Raw genomic sequence first — 22,527 nt, 5'->3', positions numbered from 1 at the left:
TATTCTTATAAGACTAAAATTAATTCTTATAAGACTAAAACTTTATTCCTGTTAACTACGACTTTATTCTTATAAACATACAACTTTATTCCTGTTAAACTACGACTTTATTCCTGTTAAACTACGACTTTATTCCTGTTAAACTACGACTTTATTCTTGTTAAACTACGACTTTATTCCTGTTAAACTACGACCTTATTCCTGGTAAACTACAACTTTATTCTTATACAACTGACTTTATTCTTATAAAATTTCAACATTATTCCTGTTAAACTACGACTTTATTCCTGTTAAACTACAACTTTATTCTTATTTAACTATGACTTTATTCTTGTTAAACTACGACTTTATTCCTGTTAAACTACGACCTTATTCCTGTCAAACTATGACTTTATTCTTATAAAACTACAACTTTATTCCTATTAAACTACGACTTTATTCCTGCTAAACTACGACTTTATTCTTGTTAAACTATGACTTAATTCTTGTTAGACTACGACTTTATTCCTGTTAAACTACGACTTTATTCCTGTTAAACTACAACTTTATTCTTGTTAAACTACGACTTTATTCTTGTTAAACTACGACTTTATTCTTGTTAAACTATGACTTTATTCTTGTTAAACTACGACTTTATTCTTGTAAAACTACAACTTTATTTTGGTCAAATTTAGATTTTTTTTCTTGTAAAACTTCGACTTTATTCCTGTTGAACTTTGACTTTATTCTTATAAAACTACAACTCTCCTGTTAAACTATGACTTTATTCTTGTAAAACTCTAACTTTATTCTTGTTAAACCACAACTTTATTCTTGTAAGACCAACACCTTATTCTTGTTAGACTACGACTTTACTCTTGTAAAACTACAACTTTATTTTGGTCAAATTTAGACTTTTTTTCTTGTAAAACTTTGACTTTATTCCTGTAAAGCTACAACTTTATTCTTGTAATATCATGTCTTTATTCTCATAATATTGCAACTTTATTCTTCAAATCTCATCCCTTACGGAGGCCTTATCCACCGTAGTGGTATGCTAAATTTTGTTTCACATTGTTGTTTTGTCGTGTCTTAATGAAAATATGTTTGGTGTTTCTTAAGGTGATGTCTGATACTCTGTTTAAATCCTAATGCTTTATGTCTCTACCTCTCTTCTGTGTTTATGGGTTCAGCATAAACAGGGTTAATAGAATTGTTGGAACAATTGAGTAGCTGAATAGCAAACATGAATAAAGCGCATAATATAGAAAATAGGGGGAGATTTCAGACAGAATGTGATTGTCTGTATTGACTTTCTGTGTTTGTCTCCAACCTTTGGTAGTTAATGTTCAATTTACATAATCTGTGAGCTGTTAAACCAGTCAATAGCAGACTCTAAAATTAGTTTGCAGGAACATGTCGTTACAGATTTTTTGTTGTATCAATTGAGGTTTTATTTTGAATTTTCTTGTACTTTGTGATTATGATTTGAGTAATTCAATCACAGCTTTATAAAGGTAAGACAGAATCTTAAGTCTTTTTTTGTATTAGTTAGTGTTTTTCAACTTTACACAATCCGAACAGCAGTCATGATGAGCAAACACAAAATGTTCTTCCTGTGTTACCTTTCCTGGAGGCTTCAAAGCTGTCGAAGATGTTTATTCTCTGGATGTCATAGGTCAGTGTGGTGTTTGGGAGCAAGGTGCGGTTCCTGTTGATTGTGTTCAAGGCAAATTTAAAGGCTAGTTCCTCTGCTCCGGAGGGGCCGCTCTCAATGGATTCAAATATTCCTCCTGAAGGGTGAAAAATAAAGAAGACCTGTGAATAAACACATCTTTCTCCTGTAATTGCAATAGATTCCTTAACAAAGTGACATTCAGGTTAATGATCGATAAAATGACGGCAATTACAGCTCAAGCAGTGCTGTTATTTTTAACAGAATTCAGTATTTGTACACTTATGAGATTGATGCTGTGTGCTTCCCACAGCTAACTCACAGAATAACATACAGTAGATTTACAGTAAGGATTAAGCCATCGGAACTCATCTGATTTACATTCTGTGGCAGTCATCTGCGTAATTATAGGCAATTAGTTTCGTGGGGAGGTGAGTTCAGGGGTGGCTGCCCTTCTTTAACTCCCCCCGCTCCGCTTTGATGGAAAGGTTTGCACTTCCATTTTGTCCCATTGATTTCAGTGATTCTCAAAGAAGAGGAGAGCGGAGAAAAAACAGGAGTGCGGGGAGCAGAAAAATAAGAGCAGAGAGAGAGAAATAAAGAAAAGAGAGAGAATTTGAGGGAAAATGAAAAACACAACACCAGTGGTAACGACAAGTACACAAAAACTGAGGTTGTGAAGGAGAAGTCAAGTGAGAAATTGAGATAAAACATTCGCTTTTTTAAAATTACACTAATTTAGAATGTATCGACTGAGAAGTTCAAACATTATTCAGCTTTGTATTTCTCTTTTGTTGAGTTATAATAGCAGAGCATCCTGATGGGAGATTCATGCTGTGCCTGCCCGAGAAATCTTGTTACATTTTAGACGTATGAAAATCAAACCTTGCATTTGCTCATTAATCGACAAAGAAAAAAAGCCTCTGCACAAAAACAAAAGATACACGCCAGTTTTGGCACGCCGCAAGAGCCCAAGCGAAACGATATAATTACCCAGACAAAGTAAGGTGTTGTCAACTTAAAACAGCTCCCTTCAGACTTGTCAATTATGTTGAGCTGAACAACAACGATTAAAGCTCCAGATGGCCCATCACTCTTGTGCAGAATCCTAAACGAAGCTACGACAAATGGGTCTCATTTAAAGATTGTGTTAACATGTAAATTACCTGAATTCATTCGACAGTCACTAAAGAAATTAAAGCAAATTTGACTAAGTTATAGTCATATTTATATACCGAAAATTTTGGTGTGTGTTCTGTATTTAATCGATAAACCAGACAGACAGGAATAATTCATTGTTGAATGGGCTCTGTTTAATAAAGACAGTATTCCCATGCATCAGGCATTACCAGAAGTTATGTTGCAGGTGGGTAAATAAGTTTGAAAATGTAGAATGTCAAAGTTTCTCAAAGACAGCTGAATCAGATGTAGACTCAAACATCTGCTTTCAACTTCCAAAATAAACATAACAAAAAAAAGTACACCTTAGAGGACGGACTAAACTCTGAGAAAGTTTTTACAGAAATCAAACTTAAAAGAGAATGGATGAAGGGAGCGAAAAAAAAAGATGAAAGAAAGTTGTGAGAGCTGCTCTGAAAAAAAAAGAAGAGGAAAAAAAAGAGTGGAGAGCAGAGTTCAGCAGTCTGTCCACGGCTCCCGTCCTCTCTAAGGACAGAGAAGCGGTTTGACGAAATCCTGAAAAAAAAAGTTTAAAGCCTGTTTATCGATTCAATTACGGAGAGCGAGGGGGAAAAAGTGAGGCTGAGAGAGAAAAAGACAGAGAGAGTGACGCACTTTTAAAAGAGTGGAGAAAAAGAGAGAGATGTACAATAATAGACAGCGAAGCTATAAATAGCAGCTGGCCATGGCAGGGAGCGATAGAGAAGGAGTACAGGAGGGCAAAGAAGATGTCATTAACCTAGGGAAGTGAGCTTTATCACTGTCACCATGGTACAGCCATATGATATGGCTATTTCTATTATATTTATATATATATATATAGTCCAATGGAGAAATGGGGAAATAATGTGACAGAGAGAGGAAAATGTGAGATCAGTGTTCAGAGTAAACTTGTAAAGGCCCTTCAGTCCGTCTTAGCGCTTCACTGTCACTCAGTGAGCTATAATAATTAGGTTTTTATGTGTCAGTCCTCCTGCAATACAGCTGCGTGATGTGAGCATGCTGCTATTCATGGCATTTCATTTCACCAAAATGGCACATTAATCTCCAAAAGAAACGGATAGCCGAGATTCACCATTAAAGATGATTGGAACCATGTCAGCCTGACCTAATAGATAATTATTACACTACTGCCCTGAGGGAGAAGACCAAGCTCCACTAGCCTGTTAGGAGTATGAAAATGAGCAGAAGGGTATTAAGTTACACTCATCAGATTTTCTTTGGCACACTGCACATGCTGGTTTAAAAGGAAATCATATACCTTAGAGAACGAAAATAAAAGAACATTTAATTAAGTCCAAGAAGGGTTACTTATATTTCCAAAGAGACTTGACGCTTTATAAAACAATGCAAAATGATGGAACCAGGCAAAAATACTATGATTGACTTTACGTTCAAACGTTACTTTGAGAGTGTTATGATAGGATGACATACAGTATAACATGGTATGGCGCCCCATGTCACTATACATGTCACACCATGTCTGTATTCTATTCTATTTTGCTTAACCACCCACTCACTATACATGACTCTGCTTCTTACCTGGCTACCAACTCAAGATACAAACAAGTTGCTACCAAGTATTGATACATAGGTGACTTTATTTAATTAAAATCTTGTTATTTATGCAGTTAAAAAAAACAGTCACTCAGATTCAGGAATTGGTAACACATCAATGGCAATGGTTTTCTTATCAGCCTACTTCTGGGTCAAATTAACATCATAAATATTCAAGTCTTAATATTAGCCTGCTTTACTGTCACACACGATAAACTTAACATTTTCATTCATGTTTAAGTTTAAACATGACAATTTTTCTGATTTCATTGTATTTTCTTCTCTACCAAAAGTTAATGCATTGTGTCTGTTTCCCTCAATTTGGTCGACCTCTATTTCACTCATCTCCTCTTCTGTTTCAACTTCCTGTTCCCTCCTTTTGTCTTCTATTGTTTGCTGTGAACTGGTCAACAATTAACCACAAATCAAAAATTTTGTACTCTCCTATGGAATTAAAGTAACATTAAGAATATTGGAAATTAATGTTTTTGCCACACAGCAAACATGATATGAGATATGATATAGAACAGAAAGATATGAAGCAACATTATATGTTATAAGTTACATTAAAATTCTGTTCCACACAATTTGATAGAATATGGTACAACACAAAAAGGATGTGATATGGTACAGCAAGGAGCAATATAATAAATCCATAACATCATTTAAATCCCAACTCAAAACTCACCTGTTCAAACTAGCATATTCACATATTAACTGGACTGCACTTCACTAGTTTTTAATTTTTAATTTAATACTTTTTGTTTGTTTGTTTTTATGATGTTTTAATGATGAATGTTTTTATAATCTGTAAGGTGACCTTGGGTGGTTCGAAAGGCGCCCCAAATAAAATGTATTATTATTATTATTATTATTATTAATATCAATATTATTAATACTAATATTATTATTATTATTATTATTATTATTATTATTACGAATAATAATAATAATAATAATAATAATAATAATAATAATAATAATAATAATAATAATAATAATAATACATAACAATACTGCAAGGTATGATATGATACAATAAGATAGGATACAGCACAATATTATATGATATGATAGGATACAGTACGATAAAATATCATTCCATAAGATGGGATACCATACAATATAATATGATATAATATAATATGAAGATATATGATGTCACACAATAAGATGCCGTACGATACGATGCGATGCGATACGATGTGATACACTGCGATACAATATTATACGATGGGATACGATATAATATAATATTATATAATCTACAATATGATACAATAAAATGTGATATGATACAGTACAATTCGATGCAATACGATGCGATATGATGCAATGCAATAGGATACAAAACAAAACAAAACCATATGATATCAAACGATACGATATGACGTAATATAATACTATTACATAAGATACAATATGATTGGATTGAGTAAAATAAAACTAGGTTTGATTGAATGACGCAATATAAAACAATACAGTATGATGCAATGAAATATGATATAGTATGTTAAGATAATATAAAATACTTGTAACATGATTTATAAATCCAGCATGATATGGTATAAGATACATGTCTTGATCTTGAATGTTGCACACATACAGTATAACTGCAGTGTTCTTCATACTCTGACAGTAAAAACAAAGACTTTACTGTAAATTCTGCTAGCTTAATGTCTATTAGCACTCAGTCTTAACATCTATCTGTCCATCCTCCTCTCACTGCTTGGTGTTGTGGTCCGTCTGATTGCAGGTAGTGAGTTACAGCTTGGATAATCAGTGTGTGCGTGAATTATGGAGCCGCCATCATTGGGATTGGTGTGAATTATAGTGCAAGTGAGAGCTCTGAGTGAGTTATGAGCTGGATAATCACCCCGACGAGGAAACAGGCCCACTGATCTGAGTGTCTTAGTGTGTGTGAGCGTGAGAGAGCGTGAGAGAGAGAGAGAGAGAGAGAGAGAGAGAGAGAGAAAGAGAGAGAGAGAGAGAGAGAGAGAGAGAGAAAGAGAGAGAGAGAGAGAGAGAGAGAGAGAGAGAGAGAGAGAGAGAGAGAGAGAGAGAGAGAGAGAGAGAGAGAGCCTGAGTAGAAAGTGGGAATGAAGAGGCAGTGTGGGAGGAAGTCGCCCTTTTGTAAATTTCAATCCATTCCTAATATTTGCTCACAGTTATTCAAATGTATTTTGGATAAAACATTTAAACTAACATTGTTAGAGGCTTGATTCTTTCATAGAAATTAACTAAATTTGAAATTATTCCTGGAATACAAATCCTTCACCTCTCAAGGACATACACCATAACAAATAAATATTGTAAATAACCTTCAAATAAATGTCTAGGTCACAACAAATTATCACTGAATGATAATTATATGACAACAAAGAAAAAGGTTACTCACTAAACTATCAATGACAACACAATTAGCTCTTATCAAGTGGATGCTCTTGTACACGGGGAGATAGTCATATATGATACCATGGTTTCCAATGCATCTGTGCAATAGCTGAGAGACCTCTGCAGTTTTCGGCTGATTGGGAGAGGAAGGGCGTTGTGATAGTGCATACGGCCTGTCTGTGTGACTAATGACCAGCAGCACAGCTGCAGGATGGCGGTGGGCTGTAGGATGGGTGCCATGGCAACCAGCGAGCAACCCTGTCGCTAAGGCTAGTGGCCCAGGTATGCGCTTGAAGACACTCAGTTATAAGCTTAAGGACCTCCACCCACCACACCCTGAACAGGAACGACACCCTGGCCTGTATCTGTCCCTCTGTGTCTTTCAGCCGGTGGGGATCAGTGCTCAGGGAGGTAAAAGTGATGGAAATGCTCCGTAAATATCCCCAAAACTCCCAGTGGGGGCGCTCCCTGACTTGTTTGGCGTTGAATGGGACATGATGCATGAAGGCCCACAGAGAGTCACCGCCCCTGGTCATTAATCTGAGGCTCCCCTTGCGATGGACTGACCTTCCTGCGCTGCAAGAGAGTCGATTCTGTCTCACTCTGAAAATCCCCAGAAGTCCTGCTATTGTGCATGAGAAGCTGCAACTGTGTAGCACGCTTGTTTGGGCTATGATATCGCACCAACAAACTAACTCATCTTAAAGCTATTTTCACAAGGGCAAAGTCAAGGCATAATACCTAATTTCTCATTAAAAGTCTTTCAAGCATTATTTATTTTCTCTTGCATCCTTAGCCAATCCATATAAATGCATATGTGCAGAGACACACACTGCTTTAATACCTTTGTCAACACAGGTGATACATCATGGTGTATTTAACCAGCTGTTTTTTTCTCTTGCAGTGGCTCACAGATATTATCTCAGAGAGTATTGCTTGTCTAAGAGGAGGATAAGGAAAGCACTAAACTTGGTTAATAGTTACATTTTCTGAAGAGACATTTGATAAATATCTTGGCTGAATGTGGTAAACTTATTTAGGAGCCAAACGTGAGTCAAATGAAAGCAAAAGTGACAGATTTATGGATTAGCATAGAGAAGTTCTCTCTGAGGTGTAATTCAACATAGAACGCTGTGATAAGAAAACTTAAAAAGGACCTTCAAAACAAGAAAACCAGCTAATAGTAAGCTCAGAAAGTCAACCCATCCAGTGAGTCAGCAACCAATCAACCACTCTTCAAGACTTGAGGAATGTGAACACGAAACCATTAAAGAGACGCTTCTGTGAACACCCGTTTAGCTCTTGTTATCCAACTTGTTTTCCTTGTTGTGTGTTTATTTCTCTGGAATAGAATCCCCCGTGTCACCTTAAAGCCTCTTGACAGTGGACTGTCACCTGCCACTGCCGGACGCTAAGCCTCCGGCTGACTCACACACTCTAACAAACACGTGGGAACACACACAATCACGCATCCTAAAGATTGAGCCTAAACAAGACTGTCAGGTAAGAAACAACTGAGTCTGGGGAAAGTGACTGATGGGAGAATTTCAAGCATACCTCTGTGGGGATTCACTAAACTGGGGCTAATAATCAGCCATAGCATTACCAAAAGGTCAATCTCATCAATCTGTTATAATGAACACACATATATATAGTCTTCAATTGGAAATGAGTGCTACCATCCTCATTCCGTTCTCCGTACGAAGTGGGGAACCACTGACCATATAACATGTATTAATTCTGAGCGCTGGCAACAGATGTGCTAATTTGCCCAGCTCTCTCTATTCATAATAACGTGCCAGCTCCCTCCTCTAAATATGTGCTAATTTGCAAGGGCTTATTGTGAATGTGCTAAACTACCGGCTGACATTTTGTGTGCTAATTTGTCAAGCAGGGACCCCTTTTTGGTACTAATTGTGCCAAACTGTGAGTACACTTCCACAGGCCTTGAATCGCTGAAGTCCCAAATGATTTCTGTCTCTCCTCACAGTTTCCAGCCTCTCCACTGCTCTCAAAGTGAAAAGAAAATTCAGTGGAAATAAGATGTATGAACGCTAAGTGCACACACTCGCACACACACACACACACACACACACACACACACACACACACACACACACACACACACACACACACACACACACACACACACACACACACACACACACACCGGCGTTTCAAAAAATATGCGCCTGCTCTCGAGATTAGACGAGCTCCTTAGAGCTACATAGGAGAGCCAAATGCTACAGTATCATCAAACACACTTTACAGAAATAACTGCCTGGTTCTGAGATTAAAAAAGCTACTTAAAGGAACACAAGGTCAGAAATAGTTTACTATGAAGGTATGCTATACTCAAGTATAAGTGCAACATTTCATACTATATGTATTCATCCTGCAGTACCAGCTAAAGCATGATGTATTACTTGCCTGCTTAGACAAACATAGAAACAGAATGAGCTGCTAAAGCTAGGTTTGAACATTCAATACAAACACATTTCAAAAAGGGTGTTTTTGTCCTCCCAGATTGACATGTAAACAACAAATTAAGAATAATAACTCTCCGATAATCCTATTTCAATTGGTGATTCACTTGCCATGGATTATTTATTCATCAATAAATTGTTTGTTGTGCAAAATTGTTGGAAAACGGTGGAAATAGTCAATCACAATTCCCAAAGGTGTCATCTTGATGTCTTCAAAAGCAAAACATAATCCACTTCACTCTAAGACATCAAGATGACACCTTTTAAACTGTGAAGGTGAATGTTATTTTTGCCCAAAAGTGACAACTGTCAAATGATTATCAAAATAGTAAACAGCTCATTTTCTGAAGGGTTTGATTTTTTCTCCTAATATCTGGATTTCTCTGTAACACCTGCCATGTTCACACCTTGCACCAAGTTCAATAATACTAAAACATTTAATGGAATGTTTTCAGTCACTGGCAATTCGAAATAAAATAGATATTGGTTTCAATTTCCATTTCCTATTTAATAAAATGTAAAATGCATTTACAGAGCCATAGACTGTACAAATAATGGACCTTGTATCCGTGTCGTCACCAAGCGGCAGCCTCCGGTCTCAAACGATGAAGCCTTTGCAGAAGTGTTATAAACTGCAATACATCGAGAATCCGCTTGAGTCTGGCTGCAGAAACACTGGAAACCACATAGACACCAATTCAAAAAAGACAATCTTTGCAGCATTAATAAACATGTTTACAGCCTGGTTCAAAAAACGGCTTGGCTCTACGTAGCTAATCTCTCTATCAACACACACTGTACGGGGGTGATTTTTTTTCTAACGCGACGGTTCAGAAGATATTAAGATTCCGAGTTTTTGCCCAAATACGGACATGACTGAAGTGACTCCCGGTTGGGAACACATAGCTGTTGGCTAAGAGGCTCACACTACATCACACTCTGCCTGGTTGAGTTACGCATTTCTAATATGGCTGCCGCCGTCGATTGGCTTCCAAACAGCTCTCAGGAACAGATGGGTGACATCACTACGTCCATATTTTATACAGTCTATGGTCGTCACCCATCTGTTCCTGTGCGCTGTTTTGAAGCCAATCGATGGCGGTAGCCATATCAGAAATGCGGAACTCAACCAGTGATGGTGTGACGTAAAGAGGTGGGGTTTCAGCCTCCTAGCCAACAGCTATGTGTTCCCGACCAGGAGTGAAGCCAGTCAAGTCCTTATATGGGCAAAAACTCGGAATCTTAATATCTTCTGAAACGTCACGTTAGAAAAAAATTCACCCCCTGTGCAGTGTGTGTCGATAGAGACATTAGCTACAAAGGGCCAAGCCATTTTTTGAACCAGGCTGTAAACATGTTAATTAATGCTGCAAAGATCGTTTTTTTCCCATTCATGTGTATGTGCTTTCCGTCGTTTCTGCAGCCAGCTTCAAGCGGATTCTCGATGAATTGCAGTTTATAACACTTCTGCATTGGCTTCATAGTTTGAGACCGGAGGTTGCCGCTTGGGTCACACCGACTTAAAGCTCCTGTGAGGGACTTTTAGTTTGGGTTGCATTTTGTGCCCCTTGTGGACAAAGCAAGCCCTCTCTTCTTTTTGCTGATTTTGACCTGTACATTTTTTCTGATTTAAAAAAAGCTCATCCTCCTTTATGTAAATGGTCAAACGTATCACATATAGAGAAGCTTTGCTGTGGAAAATGTAAAAAATAGTATTCTGCTCTGTGCTGTTACTCAACGTGACACCTACCCTGGCACTGCTTTAAAAATAACTCTATAGAAATGATCAATCTCCTCACTGATTGTTCTCATCTGCCTTTGGGGCTCATAAAGTAGCGTCGGTATTCATTTAAGTCTGTTTCATAACAGGCGAAAAACTCCTCATGGGAGCTTTAATTTTACTGCCTATAATTTTCCAGGCGTAGTGGCAGCATATAAAAGACTTAAAGCTCCTGATACACACAAATCAACAGGATCACAACGGCTGGATCACAATATGCAGGAGGCTGACAATGCTTTTGGTTCTCCTCCTCTTGCATCACTCAGCGCTGCATGAGAGCAAGCAGTCAAGCTTCAATAAATATTTTCACTCTGTCACTCTCAGTTGTCCTAACGTTGTTTCTCTATAGCACACTTCAGAAATCTTTCCCCCCTGCTGTAATTGATGGATACCAGAGATAAGTGAGTTTTTTTTGTATCCTTCCCTGCCTGCCTCAAATATTCTAGTTTATAACATGAAACAAGGTATACACAAATATTAAACATATGCCTTGAAGCTCTGATTTACTGTATGTTACAGTTTTGCAGAAAAACAGGATTTGATTGATGTACATTTTGGGAAAAGCACAGTAGCTTTCACACGCTGTGGGTTTTATGAGTCTCAGAGCTCTCACTTCCAAACTGAGATCCAGGTATAAACACGAGTATTCCCAAAACCATAGTCCCGAGGTGAGAAGTTCAACTAAATAACACAAATCTCAAAACTGCAGTCGGTTGATTTTCCTGCCAACACCGAAAATATGTGATTTGGCTCCACATATACGAGCTATAGGGAGCGAGAAGGGGCAATCATTGAACAGAATGCTTCCTGATGCTTCATGCCTCACCCGTCTCTGCCATTTCTCTTTCGGTGCATCATTTTCTTCTCTGTTATTAAACGACAGCCCACACACACACACTCACACACACTCATGCAGTCACATAAAAACACCGCCTTCCTCGCTCCCTGTGACTGGAGTACATCTCACAGTGGCCTAGGCAGGTGACAGATGGCGACCTCACAGCGCGGCTCGCCATAAACTGAGTTTTAATCAAGCTCAAGCACGTGTGAGAGATGCTAATTATCTACCACAGGCTAAAAGAGGCAGGAGTTCATCCTTGAGAACATTGGGACAATGTGTGTTCATGTGTTTATCTGTTTTTTAATCCCTTTTTCCCATTGTGTTTCAAGAGTCAGGGCATTATCAGTTTATGGTGTTGCAGCTGTGAAGAACGAGGCAAGGTGGACTGGGTCTTGAACGTTCGGATACTACCACACTCGAGGATTCGAGTATAAAAGGGAGATGAAATCTTGGAGCCTTCAGACAAACTCTCTGAAAGTGAAGCAGAGGGATTTCCAACTGTCTCTCTGCAAACCTGCCAAAAGACTCTCACACTCTTGTGCCATTTCTGAACATTTCAAACCTCCACTGGTATCTGAAAGGAGTGTGATAGCAGAATAAACTCAAACTACAACATCTCTAGCATGAAGCTGACATATATCATACGCAGTCGACCTTGGTACAGAGCTAAAAAGGAGCTCAATTTATAATGTTGCAATTAGGTCAGAGCAAATTACACAAGACGCTATCGCCCTTCGCCACTCTCATTCTAATTCTCGCTGCTCTCCTGCTCATCAAAATGGCCCTGTATTACACTCTTCCCATTGTAATTTCCAACAAAATGGCTGTAAAATTAGACTTTCTTTCTTGTAGCAGGGCAGATGTTATCTCCCAGTCAGAGCCAAAGGTCAAGAATTAATTCAGGAGGTAGCTCTTTAATGCTCGCAGCTGGGTTTTTGAAGAGCCAGAGAGAGAGAGAAAGACATCTTACAGGATTCAAATCATTTCATCATCATCTTTTTTAGTCTATCAAAATGTACTGTTACTTGCAGGGATGGTAATTTTTATTTTTAGGATACATAAAGACAAAGAAGCTTGTAAACACTGACTTTAATGTGCTAAAAATGTATGGGCTATAACAGAAATGTATACAGCTTTAGTAATAATGTCTCTACATGTCACAATTACCATCAATAGCTGAGTCGTTACTTGGTTTGTTCACTACAATGAATTATTCACAATCTTCAAAAACAGAATCCAGAAGAGGAAAAGCCAAAGTGACATAAAGCAGGATTAGGTGTCCATAAGTACTAATCAATACATTGATCCGATGCCATAATTTATTGGCACACTAAAAAAAATCCCCTTGTGTCTTATTCTCCTTTAACAGCAGCCTAAAATAATGTATAATATATTCTGGCACTAGCAACTAATGCTTAAGAGCTGATCAGACAAACTAATTCCAGGTGAATCATTGTGGATGTTAGCAAACAATGTCCCTGTGGGATGTTCTGAAGCAGCTAATTTCCTAACTGTTTCAACAGAAATCAAAATGTCTGGCTAACTAACTCTAAAGGTAAGAAAACAGACAGACCCAACCCCCCATCAGTGTCATGTCCAGTGTTGTGGTGTCTCCTATTATATTGTATTTTTTCCTTTCCTATGTCTGTTTATATTTTGTCTTATGTCTCTGTGTACTTGCACTTTTGAAAAATCTAAAAAAAATCTAAAAAAAAATCAAAAAAAAAAAGAAAACAGTCAGACAAAAGCACAATTTATTTCACAGACCCTTTGGTTCAATGTCAAATTGGTGCATAGGTGTAGCTAACATTAGCAGAGCTAGCACCAGCAGCCTTCAGTCCACCTTACAGGCTAACGCACTCCAGCTAATATTCTGTGAGTTTTTATTTCTAGATCAAAACACTGCCAAATCGTGCTGGGCTAGAAGATATTATCTGTCATCTGTTCTTATTTACATTGAGGTAGTAGAGCATTATGAAGTAGCCATTAACCAGAGCTACAGGCAGCCAGTGGCAGTGGCAATGTTGCACGATTAAAATAGTAATAATTAATTTAACTGATTAGTAATTATGGTGCCAACTAGTGATTAGTGATATCATTTAATCTTTAAGTCCACCAAATGTGCCAACCACTCAGTGTTAACAGAGATTTTAATGTTAGCTGAGCTAGCAAAATGTTTGCTATCTTTGTTTTTCAGTTTTACAATTATTTTTTATATTTACTTTTTAAAATCTAAACCTTTACAATACAAAAAGGTAAAAAGAAAACTAAAGCAGTTTCATGTTCAAATTCAGTGTCCAATGCTTTTGGCGAACAAAGGATGTCAAGAGAGGTGGCTAGCGAAGCTGCTGCAAACTTAAACTTAACTTGTGTCTTGGCTCAACCTGTTTTAGGTTAAGATGTATTGATTCAGGGATCGCTACAATGACAGCAACCATTTCACATGAATATAAGATTAGCAGTACTCTAAAGCAACTAAATAACAAATTATATGTACTTTTTTCTTTAATAGCATTAGTGGGCACTTTGCCAATTCTCAAGTTTCGGTGTCAGGTTTAGCATCAGTGAGTTAAAATGGTATCAGAAGATTTCAAGTAAACTATATACGTTATCTAAATGACCTCATTAGAGCCATATCTATAATTGAATAGGAGGTCGACACAAGACCCAGTTTAAAGCCTTGAGACAAACGAGTGCTCTGCTGAACAAGGCCAATAGAAATGATGTAACTATGAATGTCTCATATTTGTTAAGAACACCATAAAGTATGTCATGGTATTAAAAGCTACAGCAAGATAGGAGAGGTTCAATGGAAATGTGAGACTGAAAACACTTATTCTACGCTTTGAATTTCAAAGGTACAATAGGAAATGAAGATTTGGACTGTGTCTGCCTTCAGAGGATTTGTGCCTTTGTGCGCAAGGACAGTGAAACCAGGGAGAGAGGGAAAGTGAGGCATGATGATAGTGAGAGAGAACAAAGTGGAGGGGCAGGACCAGGAGACAAGCTGAGAGCCAAAGGGAGACAAAGACAACACGGGGAGAAGGACAGTGAAGGACAAAAGGAAAAAATCTGGAAAGGAGAAGAAAAGAGAATGGACTAAAAACTCTGTCTGGATTCTGGTCATCGATTTAATGTCTAAAGTCTACATCGCTGTCACGATGTTTCCTCACAGCCTGTCAGATTTGCTCACAAAACAACAGGTGACGTCCATGATGCCTAAAGTCGGAGAGAGCTGTATGCAGATGGCAGATGGGTGTGCTGTCAGACTACCAGAAAGGGGAGAGTTTGGAGGAAAAGAGAGGAAGGGAGGGGCTTGAAAAAAAACAAAACGGATGAGCGGAGGAAACCAAGAGGGAGGAATGGAGAATAAAGGAGGTCACCGGAGGCAGATAAAAGACACTCAATTAAACGACTGAATGGATGGCCCATTAGACCTGAACGGACACCTGCATCCCCCTGCCTCTCCCTCAGCCACAGGGCAGGGAAATGGCAGCTCCTGGTTTGGGTTCATCAGCCTCCCATCAGCCAATGCTGTACACAAGCTAGCAGATAATCAGAGCTACAGGTACAAGTCAATATGCTACACTTTGCTGCTGCTGCTGCAAAGGTGTGTCCTTTTTTCTGTGCTTGTTCTACAAACACACACAGGCAGCAGCACAGGAGCAGAGGGAGAGAGAAATGAAAGCAACTCGCACAGAGAAGAAAATAGCCAAAGGCTTATCTATACAAAAAAAATGACTGAATAATAAAGTTCCTCAAATATGCACGCTCATTATTTCTTCAATAAATAAGAAAAGATCTGGAGGTGAAATAAGTGGAAAAATAAATGAGGTGATCTAATCTTTCTTCTGATCTGCAGTTTTCTGTTTATTTCATTTTAATTTACTCCGCTGCAGAAATCCAGAGACTTTTGGGGTGTTTAAAAAGGAATGTCAGGGTGTGTGTACGTCTCACAAAACAGAGGCAATTAGCTTTGTTAGATCGCCTCAAAATCTTGAAACAGATGCAAGACGGGGAATCAATCTGAGTCGGCGGTCGGTCATGTTATGTGAGGAGTGTGGATAAGGCTGGGATTGCTGGGTAATATCAAACAAATGGGGAGGGGTGTTGTTTCAAGTGGAGGGGACAAACAACAGAACTCAGACTGAGGCTATTACAGCCAGGAGAGTAGTTCGTTAGCATTCAAGCTTGATTTGCAAATTAGATTTTGTGTCCTCAAGACGCACTTTGGTTCTCTTCTCTGGTACACTTAAATTAAATCTAAACACAAAATCTTTTTCCTCCTATTCATGGTTTCCCCTCCGCAACCTTTCCTTTTCACATATATCTTGAAAACAAAGAAGATTGGAGGGCCGATTTACAGACAGCTGCACAAACACTCAAAAACCCTCTGAGCAAAGATAGAAAAAAAGAACCGAAAAATGAAATTCAACATAGCAGGAGGAGACATTTTGCATAACCCCGGTGGTTCGTGGACAATACAGCGTCACGCTGATTCAAAGAACACGATTTTTAAGTAAGCCTGCCTCAATACGTCCTCCCACAGAGCCCATTTCCCCCCGTGTCCTTGGTTCACACAGAGAAACGCTCATACATCCGACCGGCTGTGCTGTCAATGGGAGCCCGAACTCTTGCTTTCTCTTCCTTTCAGTCGGTGGCTCGCCCTCCTCCTCCTCCTCCTCCTCCTCCTCTCCTCCTCCTCCTCTTACTCCTTTATTCAGCTGGCTGGAGATGAAGGTGAATCACATCACAGCCTAACCTGAACACAGGAGGGCTTTCTGCAAATCGATTGACTTCTGGATTCCCGTGTTGTTTGGACGTCAATGCTTTCATTTGCGAAGTATGTGAATCAAAATATCTTTTACCTGTGTGAGCTGTGTGAGTGAAATTCACACGTAATGGCTAGATAATTACAAGATTTTTAAAAGACATATTACAACAAGGACAAAATCACTCATGCATATGTGCCACTGAGCCCCTATAGCAATAAACACATCCAACAAAAGGCAATCAATGCCTCCTCCTACATACTGCTAATACACAGTAAACATTTACTCTGGCTCTTAATTAGCACTATCGCCAGCTTCCCAAATAAACCTTCAACTCATGATGTTTCTTTCCCTTCTATTGAGCAATCACTTAATGGTTAATTACTGCAGCTGAGCCTCTATGAAGTTAAAGGTTACACCCACGTATGATGAAAAATGTTGCACAATATTGCAGCAAGTGGAAGGTTCACACAATTACAGCTCAGCCTGTTCAGAATGTATATCACACTGAGAGTACATGAGCGAGCCAGATGACTCCGTCTGCATTAAATACATACAGAAGTCAGCGCAGCTTGTGGTGATTTGAAGTCATGAAAGGGATAATGTATAGTGAGCAGGTGGTCATGCAAATCAAAATCACAACAGGGTGAGCCCACTCACTATACATTATCCTGCTTTATACCCCACTACCAGCTAAATGCATATACAGTACAAGTTGACACAAAATGCTGATTTAGAGATGACTTTTTGGATTTTGATTTATTCATACAGTTTCACAGAGTAGTCTCTTCGATTCAGTGGTTGGTATGGCTTTGATGGCAACAGATTCTTATCAACCTCCTTGCTGGAAGAATTAGCCTGAAACTGAATATTAAAACTCAAAGTCGAGTCAAAACATAAGCCTGCTCATCTGTGATAATTCACATTACACTGAATATTTCCACTGAAGGTAATGTTAGACTAGCTGAACAGGACGTATGTAGGAATATTTATGCTGACATTTCTGTCCTCATTCAGCTCTACTTACAGTAATGCAGTTGATACACCTTTCAACATAATGAGGCAAATGTCACAAGGTGTCGCATTGTTGCCATTATCTCCACCACTAATGGTTTATGTCACTTCATAGCAATTCAAAGGACTCACCAGCTCTGCTAACGTTGACTGGATTGCAGGACAGGATCTAACATTAAAAAATCCTTTATGTCTTTAAACCCACCAATTTGGAATGCTGACGAAAACTAATGTTTTTTGCATCAATGTTCACCAATTTGGTGCTAACTAAAACAACATTTTTGCCACATTGTCAACAGGCAGAGGTGGCATTTCTTTTGCTGTTGTGAATTAATCACACTAGTTGTGGGGGTTATGACCAGTCAGAATCAATTATCTAACACAGCCAGGTAATGAGCAATATTTATTCACGCATTTTTACTTTACGTGTTTACATTCTGACAGACGGTATCGTGTGATAGATACACACACAGGGACGGAGAAGGAGCAGCAACTGGGACTTGGCACAGTCTATATGCCTTTCTGCCAGTTTCCATCTTCATTGTTTTTCTCAGCAGTACAAACATATTGATTTTTATCGGTTCCCACCAGTCCACTGGGAGTTGAGACAGCCAAATATGTAATGAGACGATATAGATGAATACATGAGATTCTGAGAAATCTTTTTTTGGAGGAGTTCCCCAAGGAACCTAAATGGATCCTTTTTCTTTTTATGTTTTTTTCCTTCCTGTAAAAGCTGTTTCATGCATATCTGTTGTCACAAGCAAATTTTCAGCTTGCTAAACTACACTGCTGGCATTTATTCAAAGCTGCAGAGCATGTCTCCAGGCCTCCGACCATATTTCGCAGCACACTCTACAGTCCTTTTCTGTCTGAAGCCATCAGAAAAACAGCAATAAAAGACCACAAGTGAGAGTGGGCTGAGAGTGGACTGCTTACAGGCAAACTAATCTATCTTTACTCTCTATCTGCTGGCCTCAACACTCACTGTCTTTCTTCTCGCTCACAAGTCTTGCTTTTTTTCTCCCACTCTAACAAACACTTTTTTCTTTTCTCACACCTCTTAGTGACATCAAATTGTCTTCCGTCTCCCTGGGTGGGATTGTGAGGAGGACAGCTCCACATGTGATAAAAGATGCAAAAAAAAAAAAAGGTTTCCTGTGAGTGTTTTCAGCTCTGACCTTCAGTCAGCTAAGAGCCAGACAAGCAGGCAGCAAGACAAGCTGCAGAGCTTTTCTCAAGGGACAGTTTCACAGAACAATTGCACATATAACCCTCTAACCCCTTCTGTTACTCTGGGAAAACCTTGAGTGACAATGACAAAGAGTGATAGGCTGTGAATTATGAAAGCCCATGTAGGAGTCAAGCTGCCATGAAGCTAGTAGGAGAACATAGGACCCAGATATAAATTCTCAGAAATAGAAAAATGTCAGAAGAAGGGGATACGCTAGAAATGGTTATCCTGAAAACAAGGTCAATCGTGTAGAGCCTCTTTCCTGTAAATAATCTCTTCAAATGCAGCTGGAAAATCTAAAAATTGACTAAATGCTAAGCACAAGAAAACTAATTTCATACCTCATGGATATTTCCCATTTGAAAAATGGCAAGAAATCTGTTCCCTGAATTAATCACCATTCAGCCTTTAGTAACCGAGGCATGACAGCGAGACCTTCAAAGAATCAGGACTGTAAACATGTTTAAAGAAATTCATCCGGATAGTTCCCTGCTTGGAGCCCGTATGTGGTGCCGCATGCTAATGTAAGACAGATCTCCTTTTTGTTCTTGAAACCCACGGTGGGTATTTTTAAACCATGGAAATCATTTGCCAGCAGAGAGGAGATAGTTTCATATTTCTATAAGCTAAAGCGGGGCCAAGTGACACATGAATATTTTAAGCAGCTTTGTGCCTATTTAACTGTGTTTGCTGTGAACGTGCTGGCACTGGGCCAGGGCACAGGGTGTTATCCGTAATTCCTGCAATCCCAAACTAAACTCCAGTGTGCTGATAATTCCGGTTGGCGGGATGCAAAAAGCAAATAAAGCCAATTAACTACAAACTCCCCTTGAATTTGTTCGCTCTACCCTCCTCAACAACCTTGTAATGTCGCCAGCTAAAACACAGCTGAGGGGATGAAAAGAGTGTTAAATATTAGAGATGCAATAGAGGACCTTTATCCTGGCACAGCATTGTGGAGGCAGCTAGATAAACATAGTTTCTACCAGAGGGGATTGTGTTTTTTTTTTTTTTTTGCTAGAGGACCAAACAAAATAAATAAATAAAGACAATAAAAAGACTTGCTTTCATTTCCAAAATGAAAAAAAAAGTGCTGTGTTTTAGTCATAAATATTCCCAGACATGTCTGTGCTGGGAAAAAAAAATCTAAACATAAGCAGGAAATAAACAAGCAGAAATGAGCTTCTCTGAGTCAACAATGCGTTCAGCAGCAGTTGACAGCCCAGGGACATACAGCGTCTGCCAGTGAAGATGGCGGTGATAATGTTATCACTCAACCTCACAGCCGCAGACCAACTATGGTCATCAGGATTCAAACACTGCCACGCTTTTATTGTTGGTTTCCTTCTGTTTGGCATTCGTTTTCTGTAAATTCAACACACCCTGAAGCTAAACTTGATTAGCTTTGATGGAAAGGCAGCTGTGATGACTCATGGCTTGTTAGAATGAATATTTGTAATGGGGAAAGCTAAAGAAGATCATGTGTATACATCGTGCTATTATCTCACATAACAGCCGCTCTGCTCCCCAGCTCTGGAACTCTCTCCCACCTGACCTCCGTAATACTAACTCACTCCCACATTTTAAATCCAAACTCAAAACCCATCTGTTTAAACTGGCTTACTCCCTCTGACCACAACTCCTCTGTCCATTCAGTTAAAAGTTTTTAAATTGTGTTTTATTTACTGTTTGTTATTTAAAACTCTGTTTTATTATTTAAACTCTGTTTGTTTTTAATGTTGTAAGGTGACCTTGAGTGCCAAGAAAGGCCCCTATAAATAAAATGCATTATTATTATTATTATAACGGCTTATGTGTCACCTAGGCTTGAATGCAACCGTGAATATAACTCCTCATCTATGACAAAAGAGAAGGTGGAACTTCTGAAATACAACTTTGTCTGTATTTAAGAAACAAAGGGAGATCATATGTTGTGCAATCTCCCTGACAGCCTGATCAGAATAGGAATATCTTCAAGTAAGCCAACTTAATTCAGCTTCAAATAACCAGTTTTTTGGCTACTTAAATGGATTTCTTTTCATGTTCAAATCTGACTTTTTTCCCTTAGTCTAAATTGTTCAAGTGGAATTGGAGTAAAACCAGAGTGGTAATTGAAACCCATTTTACTCTTGGTTTCTGACACCCTCTGCAGTAGCAGTTGAGCTGCAAAATCTCATTCAGTGCTCCCAAAGGCAAGTGTGAACCAGTTATAAAAACCTTCTGTCTGGTGTGTTTTATTACACCAGATAAGGGCTGCACTGGGTCTACTTCAGTACCAAACTAAATGAATTACCTGTAAGATTTATAAATGAGGTAAAATAAACACAATAATTCAACTCTGTGTGGAAATTAGCTCAGCATATTTGTGTGCAGCTGGCAGCCAGAAAGCTTCTCTTGTTTTTTTTTCTTTCTTCGCTCTGACACTTGTCGCTCTGCATGTTGAGGCCAACGCTGTGAACACAAAGGGCTGACTATGCTTTGGTGTTACTGTGTGTATGTGTGTGTAAAGGTCTCAGGATGACAGGAGAACAGTGGTTGTACAACTTGAGCTGCCTGTCTGGGCAGAACGGGGAACTTGGGGCAGGAAAAGGGAACAGACGGACCCAGGGGAGAAGACCTCATCGTTTAGCAAGCCGCCTGCAGGAGCAGCTGGGGATTATCTGCTGAGCAAGCACATCCTGCAGGACAGGGAAAAAAACTACTCCATTGTCTCTCAAGGCTTTTTTTTTTCTTCAATAATTCTACTCTTTCACAGCCCAGGCACTCACACACACTGACATACATTTTCTTGTGTTGATAAAATCACCCACACACATCCCTATCGGCATCTATCTTCCTCCTTTGGAACTTCCCTCCTTTACAAGTAAAAAGAAAGATCAGCGCATCGTGTTTTCTATAGAGAATGAATTATGATACACGAAATGGAGCTATCCTACAACGGAAAGATGTGAAGCGGATGCTACTTCAGTGGAAAAGTTAAAGCAGTGCAAAAGCCAGGGGACTAGAGCTTGTAAAAATTTAAAAACCAGAGACAATGTGCTTTTTGTTCAGCAACAGCGAGATTGACAGGTTGCTGTCCATGGTCCTGAATAGGGGCTTTTTCAGGACCACGGACAGAGACTCAGCATTACAACTTTCCAAAACTCAAAAATCAAGCATTAGCTTTACCTCAGTGCAAAGGATCACAGTGACATGCATCCCCGCTATCTAGCACAGTTTATCCCTATCATGCGACTAATACCTGACGCCTTGCACGTACCCAGTCTGTCATTTAAGGCAGCATATTAGGTATGGCATCAGGCAACCCGTATCTCCAAGAGAATCTGTCTGACACCATCAAATATGTACAAAATTGAATACACGTTACAGAAGTATGAGTTGCCAGAAATCTCTACAAAGTGTAGCCACATTTTTTTTTTCCAATAAGTCACCTGCTGATTCCCCCTGGAATTTACTCATCATTTAACAGCTTGGAAACTCTAGTGTCAAATACTCTCATGCAGGGACTTTTTCATCCCCAGCGGATTAGTGAATAGACGCCCGTGTCTGTCAGACAACGTGTGAGACGGGAAATCGCACATCGGAGGCTGAGGTTGCAGCAGGAAGACAAGCACAT

The 22,527-nt window shown here is 39.0% G+C and overlaps 1 protein-coding gene across 2 annotated transcripts in view; it reads right to left on the bottom strand.

Moving 5' to 3' along the window:
* The window catches only part of LOC117824683 (glutamate receptor ionotropic, kainate 2), an 81,375-nt gene that overhangs the window by 57,138 nt on the left and 1,710 nt on the right, over positions 1-22,527 (bottom strand). For both annotated transcript variants that reach the window (XM_034700244.1, XM_034700243.1), the window contains exon 2: positions 1,605-1,772. In XM_034700244.1, coding sequence (XP_034556135.1) covers positions 1,605-1,772 — 168 coding nt within the window. The remainder of the gene's footprint in view (positions 1-1,604; positions 1,773-22,527) is intronic.

The sequence above is a fragment of the Notolabrus celidotus genome, chromosome 13, assembly GCF_009762535.1.
Source record: "Notolabrus celidotus isolate fNotCel1 chromosome 13, fNotCel1.pri, whole genome shotgun sequence".
NCBI lineage: Eukaryota > Metazoa > Chordata > Actinopteri > Labriformes > Labridae > Notolabrus > Notolabrus celidotus.
This window is presented reverse-complemented; position numbering and strand designations above follow the sequence as displayed.